Raw genomic sequence first — 7,437 nt, 5'->3', positions numbered from 1 at the left:
GTCCACAATAGGTGATTTAACAGTGGGTCCACAATAGGTGATTTAAGCCCTAAGCCTTAAGAAATTGATCAATCGCAGTCAAGTATGAGGAGAAAACTCGACTGTGATTGGTCAATTTCTTAAGGCTTAGGGCTTAAATCACCTATTGTGGACCCAGCGTAAGCCCTAAAGCCTAGTCTACAATGGCAGTAAGCAGTATAGAGTAAGCAGTAAGCAGTAAGCAGTATGAAATGGGAATTGCCCATTTCGTTACTCCCGGTCTTTACATCCACTAAAAACAGTATACTCTCTATTCCTACAGCCTTGTTATTGCCATTGTATACTGTTTTTAGTGGATGTAAAGACCGGTAGTAACGAAATGGGCAATTCCCATTTCATACTGTTTACTGCTTACTGCTTACTCTATACTGCTTACTGCCATTGTAGACTAGGCTTAAGGGATAGTCTACAATAGAGTCGTAAGGTCGTAAACGTAAGAAATTGACCAATCACAGTCGATTATTCTCCTCGAATTCAACTGTGATTGGTCAATTTCTTACGTTTACGACCTTACGACTCTATTGAAGACTAGGCTTTACAGTGGGTCCACAATAGGTGATTTAAGCCCTAAGCCTTAAAGGCTCATTCAGACAGGACGCGTCAAGCGTCAAGCAGCGAGCAGCAACCATTCAACAACCAATAAGCGAGGTAATATTAGCAATGGCGTAAAAAATATTGCCTCGCTTATTGGTTGCTGCTCGCTGCTTGACGCTTGACGCGTCCTGTCTGAATGAGCCTTAAGAAATTGATCAATCGCAGTCAAGTACGATGAGAATACTCGATCGTGATTGGTCAATTTCTTAAGGCTTAGGGCTTAAATCACCTATTGTGGACCCACTGTTACGCTGGGTCCACAATAGGTGATTTAAGCCCTAAGCCTTACGCTGGGTCCACAATAGGTGATTTAAGCCCTAAGCCTTAAGAAATTGATCAATCGCAGTCAAGTATGAGGAGAAAACTCGACTGTGATTGGTCAATTTCTTAAGGCTTAGAACTTAAATCACCTATTGTAGACCCAGCGTTAAGAAATTGACCAATCACAGTCGAGTTTTCTCCTCATACTTGACTGCGATTGATCAATTTCTTAAGGCTTAGGGCTTAAATCACCTATTGTGGACCCTGCGTTAAGGGTCATTCCACAATAGGTTGCAAATACCCCCGTTGCCAGTTGACAGTTGCGGATTGACCAATTAGCTGACAAGTTGCTTTGCTCTGATTGGTCAATTCGCAATTGTCAACTGGCAACGAGGACATTTGCAACCTATTGTGGAATGGCCCTAAGCCCTAAGCACAGTCACCGACGAGAAGAGTGAGAAAGAGAAAGAAAATAGAGTGAGAAAGAAGAGTGTCAAAACAACTATCTCACTCTGTCGTATTCTGACAATTTCCGGCTTCACTCCACAGATGGAATGCTTCGTCTTATATATATGTCATTGGTCTGTGGTCGCCGCATAGCATCACGGGTGCACGATCGTCGTGGTGGGGAAATGAGAGATATCTTAACCTTCTTATATATAACTTCAGAGAGACGTAGGCGCGGCGAGAGTTGTGCTTTTGCGTGTTCCGCATCATGTTCCCCTCGTTTTGCATACATTGTTTCGCGTCACCGTTATTCTCGCGATACGAAGTAGCAGTGCATGGACATAATATTGAGGGATGTACCTTTCGCTAAATTCGAACGCGGTACCGTCCGCGATCGTCGCCGTTTCTCGCGCTTAATAGAACCTTACCCATCAGTTGTGTGTGTCAGATCCTACCGGTTAGCGCGAAATTCTGAACGAATACGTATATATATACCGAGAGGAAGAATCTTGTGGCTCGTGTCTCCCTCGCGATCGCGATTGATAGCATTAAGGCCTCTCGCGAAGTAGTTTTAGATTAACGTTCCGCTGATTACGCAGATGGTCACACGGTGACGTTGTGAGTGAAGTTGTCCGTGATTATTTCTATCTATTATATGTTATATTTATAGAGCGCACTTGGTATTTATTTATTTTTTTCCCATTCGAGTCTGAAGAAAATATATACGTCCTAACCGTAAGTGACTCGTTTGTAATGACAGGATGACAGGAAGCAATGAAATAACAAAATGAAGTAGTAGTTGTAAAAATTGAAGAAAAAAAAAAAAAAAAAAAAAAAAACGTATATTCGCGAGATTCCGTCTAATAACGAATAAAAAGTATCATAACGTTTTATGTATTTTTCTATTATATTGATGTTTTTTATATTTTATTTTATATATATATTTTTTTATTTTATACATGAAAAATTATTGCGATACATTGATTTTTTATTCTTGCAAAAATATTTTATATACATATACGCATGAAAAAAATTATCAGATTTTATTTCTATGAAATAAAGTTTAACGAGTATAAAGTTTTTTTAAATTATGTTAATATTTTTTATTAAAAAATATAAAGATATGCAAGTTTGTTTCAAATCCTTGAAAACAAAGCAAATAGTTATAATTACAAAACAAAATGATTAAATTTAACATGGAAATTTAGCATGAGTTTATAGTGATATCAATAACTATATTTGTAATTTTATATAAATATAGTTAAAATGTATAGATTTGTATAAAATTGTTCAGCTAATTATTTTTATCTGTTAGTGTGTCGTTACGCATCGATTCTCCTGACTACTAAAGTTGTTACAATTGAAACACAAGTTGTAAGGACAAAGAAATTTAGAATGGAATCAACTATAGCTGGTCGAAGGAGGACTGCCACAAGGCATTCTGCGGAAGATCAAGCATTGGATCAGATAGCTAAGGAGGTATGATTTTGAAAAAATAAAATATGAATTTGTAAGAAACAAAAATATGTATAACTTTGTAAACTGTAATATGCACATATGAATATATGTAAGATTGTATTAAAATATTATATTAAAGAGTATTGATTTAAATAATTCAATTGGATTAAAATATTATATTAAAGAGTATTGGTTTAAATAATTCAATTATGAAAAGTAAAGCACACACAGTTAATTTAGTTCTTTTTATTTTGTAGACAAATATATATCTCTATGTGTTGTAAGAATAAAAGCTTTGTCATTGAAGAATTCTTGCTACCATTTTGCAATACTTTTTCTATATAGATTTATGTTAAAAATAAAATTGTTTAATGTGTCATGCTTTTCTTATATTAATGTCCTGTTAGTTTAAAATAATGCTTATGTATAAGTGTATTTTTATTTGATTGTTGACAAATGTTTCTAATATTTCTATATCGTTTAATATAATATTTTATTTATAATATATTCATTATTGAGAAAACAATATTTCTAATCACAAATTACAGAAATAACAAATTATAGAAATATTTTTTACTTTCATAATATGAAATGTTTACAAATAAATTTCTTTGACATTTAGTTTTAGATAATATATTATATATGTGCTAGTTTTACTTTCTTTAATTTTTATTTATGAAATCTTTATTAATTTACACATTCTTTTGGAAAATTACTATTTGAGTATTACATTAAAGAAATTGATACTTATTTCCTTCCAAATTTGATACTAATTGTATAATGTGCCAAATATTCAATTTGTACATAAGTAATTCATATCTTCCGATAAGAACAAATAAATTATTTTAATATAAAGAATTCATAATTATTATTTTGTTCTATTTGTATTCTAATATGAATGAATAAAAAGGAAGTTTATAATATGGTGATATATTAATAATGAATCCAAGGTGAACATATATTTTTGATAACAGGCTGGATTTTTCATACATACTTTTAGGCAGAAGCAAGACTTGCTGCTAGGAGACAGGCGAGAGCAGAAGCTAGAGAAATACGAATGCGTGAATTGGAGAGACAGCAAAAAGAGGCGGAGGAGAATGCTGATAGGGTTTACGACATGTGTGCAGGTAGTTTAAATGAATAAAAACAACTTTACATTAGTTTCATATTTTCAATTTTTTTATAAATTATTTACAGACTTACAGAATTATTTTCTTTACACGCACATTAATCTTTTATATAATAATTTATTTGCAAATATTTATTTATATATATCTAATTGTAGCTGATGTAAACAGAACCATGAGAATAACTCCAGATCCAGTACGTACATCGCGACTTCTTACAAATTCCAATAATTTTCAATCAAGTCGTAGATCTTCAGAAGATTCATTAGAAGATGCAGGATTAAATAGAGATATTAGGGTATGCTTATAAGCTCTATTATAAGCTCTATAATAATGATGATGATGATGAGAATGATGAGGATGATGATGATGATAATGATGATGATGACGATGATAATATTAATAATAATAATAATAATAATGATAATAATAATAATATACATTTTTTTATATAGTTGGAATTAAAAGAATTTGAAGAAAAATTCAGGAAGGCAATGATAGCTAATGCTCAATTAGACAACGAAAAATCATCTTATGTCTATCAAGTTGATTTATTAAAAGACAAATTAGAAGAATTAGAGGAAACAACTGTACAATTACGTAGAGAATTGAGGGAAAAGAATCGAGATGTTGAGCAATTTAAACGAGTCAATCAGAAATTAAAAGACGATTTAGGTATTTGTCGGGCACAATTATTAGAAAGAGATACACTTATACAAGTATGTATAATTATTGAATATTATTTGAAATAGCACATATAATATCGTTTATGAAAAAATTTCTTATGCATAATACTTTTATCTCGTCTAACAAACTTAAAACATAATAATTTAGGAAAATGGCTTAATTATCGTTGACAATGAAGAAAGCGAAGATGAAGATAATGAAAATATGGAAAATAGATCATATTGTAGAAAGAGGGTACTAGTCAGTACAGAAGCTGCAGAATTATTGGAAACAGCTGGTAGAGGTTCACTAGGTATATCAAATCATTTATTACTAAATAAAATGTAATATTAAATATAATATAGTAATTTTCGATTAGCTTTCTTAAAACAGATCGCACAATATGTTAAGCAAATACCTTCATATGTTGTAGAAAGTATTCATATATACACTTTTTTTAGTATTCTCTTATCATTATAGTGGAATTAGTTTTGATCTTTATTTAGGTTGTCCAATGGAGACAACTGATTGATTCAAACTCAACAATTTTATATAATATACAGGATGGATAAAATAAAGCGTTATGAATTTTTATCTCCAAAAATATTGTTTCTAAAGAAAAATGTTTCAAATAAAAGTTGTAGGATTTCGTGGGGGAAAGAAGTTTGGCGCCACTGATTTTTTCCTAAAGGGCGATTTTCAAGGTCATTTAAAGGACATTTATGTATTTTTTAAACCATTTAAATTTTTTTATATAAATCGATTCCTCGCAATATTTACTATAAAAAGTTATAGTGTAAGATGGCCAACAAATGAATAGTTTACGAGATATTTTATACTTAGGTTTGACATAATTTTACATAAATTATGAAATATCTCGTAAAATATTCATTTTTCGACAATCTTCAACACTTTCATGCACAAAATAATGAGAGAAATCAATTGGTATAAAGAAAATACATAGTTGTTTATAAGAAAAGGTATGTAATTTGCAACTATAGCAGCTATCATGCACTTTATAAACTTCTTATTTCTGAACGCCATTTTTATAAAATATAAATAAATAAAAATAACATATTCTTAAACTACAAACCAGTATTTGCAATCTTTTATCTCGAGATTATTTCACATAAAAACAACAAAGAATCTCAGGGTTAGAGATATCTTGAGATTGTATTTTTATTATTGAAAAAATAGCGGAATAAAAAAATTGTTATTCTTGAAAAAAACCGAAGTTTATAAGCGCAATAACGGTTTAAAAATATAAACATTTATAATAATTATAATAAATGTTTATAAGAAATAAGTATTATGCAAGATTGCTAAAAATAGTTTGAATTGGTTAATTGTTTACCGTTTATTGAAGAGAATTTAAGTAAAAGTCAAAATTATTTTCTAAAGAGATGAAAGAATTTTCTCCTATGTGGATATTTTTTTGGTAGGAAACAGATAGAAAAATATTAAAGAAGTGAGTGAGTACTTTCTAGTACATACAATGCTCTTATATTTACTTATCAAATCTGATCTAATGAGATTAACTTCTATATAATGTTTATATCTATAACTTTGTTTTAGATGTTAGATTAAGAAAATTTGCTTCTGAACAAAAGGAATTGCAAGATGAAATTCGACATTTAACATTGGAACTGGAAGAAACTAGAAATCGTGTGAGATCCGAAAGATCATCTGGCTCAGTATTAGGTTAATGTTTGCATATATTTGTTTTAATTAGATTATATATAATTATCCATATATATATTCCTATGAATTATTATTTTATCTATATTAATTATCTTTTTTTATTTATATTGATTAATGTATCTGCTGCAACAGGTTGCTTATCAGAAAACGATGATATTCAGCGTGAAGCAAACAAATTGTTGGCAGATTATAAATTTAAATTACAAAAAGCAGAACAAGATATGTCCACACTACAAGCAACAGTAGCTAGATTGGAAAGTCAAGTAATTCGTTACAAATCAGCTGCAGAAGCATCTGAAAAAGCAGAAGATGAATTAAAAGTGGAAAAAAGAAAATTGCAAAGAGAAGTATGAATATTGATTTTTATTATGGATAAAAGATCTGCATATATCAAAGTACTTTAGAGACAATTACATACATAGATACATAGATCAATTAAAAATTTTTATTTTCAGGTAAGAGAAACGCAAGCTCGTGTAGAAGAATTGGAGACTGCAAACACGCATCTTCAAAAACGATTAGATAAACTTAAAAATGCAAAATCGGCTCTTTTAAAAGAACTTTGACAGAATGATGTTTGCAAAGATGTACAATGAATGTCATTTACTTATATCTTGATTACCGTGTGCCGTTGTTGCCTCGATATTAATACTACTTAACATTTTGAATGTAGTTTACAAAGGCGAAGATTATGTATTATTGTTAACATTTCACATTGTAGTGAACGTCATTCGGACATAGAAAATTGTTATGGAAAAGATTTCTTTTTACAGTCAAATTTTTGATACCAATTCTTTATTACTCTCGCATTATAGGAATAATAGTCTTGCTTTAGTGAAATAACAAGACTTTTTAATGCAATTTATATGTTAAACTTTTCTATAAATTTACAAGGAGTTATGAAGCTAATTCAGAACTTTTATATAAATGATAAATAATATAAATAGTGTATTTGTTCCTGTTTTGTTGCAATAAATTTATGAAAATTACTTAAAATTAGTATATATATATATATATATATATATATATATATATGTATGTATGTATGTATGTATGTATGTATGTATGTATATATACACATCTTCAAGCATTAAATATTTATATGATGAACACAATGACCAATAATGCAAAGTACTCTTTGCCA

The 7,437-nt window shown here is 30.0% G+C and overlaps 1 protein-coding gene across 2 annotated transcripts; it reads left to right on the top strand.

Moving 5' to 3' along the window:
• Positions 1–1,500: 1,500 nt before the first annotated feature.
• On the top strand, positions 1,501–7,215 carry LOC145942408 (leucine-rich repeat flightless-interacting protein 2). Of its 2 annotated transcripts, none has more exons than XM_083049094.1 (9): positions 1,501–1,959; positions 2,657–2,820; positions 3,800–3,926; positions 4,085–4,224; positions 4,382–4,645; positions 4,761–4,905; positions 6,168–6,293; positions 6,426–6,640; positions 6,749–7,215. In XM_083049094.1, the coding sequence occupies exons 2-9, from the start codon at positions 2,737–2,739 to the stop codon at positions 6,857–6,859; spliced, it is 1,212 nt and encodes a 403-aa protein (XP_082905220.1). In that variant the 5' UTR covers positions 1,501–1,959; positions 2,657–2,736; the 3' UTR covers positions 6,860–7,215. The 2 variants fall into 2 exon arrangements, with proteins under 2 accessions (XP_082905220.1, XP_082905219.1); XM_083049093.1 differs by having other exon boundaries at positions 1,501–2,076.
• The last annotated feature ends 222 nt before the right edge of the window (positions 7,216–7,437 follow it).

The sequence above is a fragment of the Prenolepis imparis genome, unplaced genomic scaffold (assembly GCF_030444845.1).
Source record: "Prenolepis imparis isolate NDT839.2.m4 unplaced genomic scaffold, iyPreImpa1.0 SCAF_11, whole genome shotgun sequence".
NCBI lineage: Eukaryota > Metazoa > Arthropoda > Insecta > Hymenoptera > Formicidae > Prenolepis > Prenolepis imparis.
Note: the sequence above shows the minus strand (reverse complement) of the source record. Positions and strands in the feature narration are given on the sequence as shown.

Excerpts from the sequence above, each read along its gene's own strand:
- LOC145942408 (XM_083049094.1), top strand. The coding sequence starts at position 2,737 with ATGGAATCAACTATAGCTGGTCGAAGGAGGACTGCCACAAGGCATTCT. Across the intron at positions 2,821-3,799 it reads TGGATCAGATAGCTAAGGAG|GCAGAAGCAAGACTTGCTGC; the intron begins GTATGATTTTGA and ends ACATACTTTTAG. Across the intron at positions 4,646-4,760 it reads AAAGAGATACACTTATACAA|GAAAATGGCTTAATTATCGT; the intron begins GTATGTATAATT and ends ATAATAATTTAG.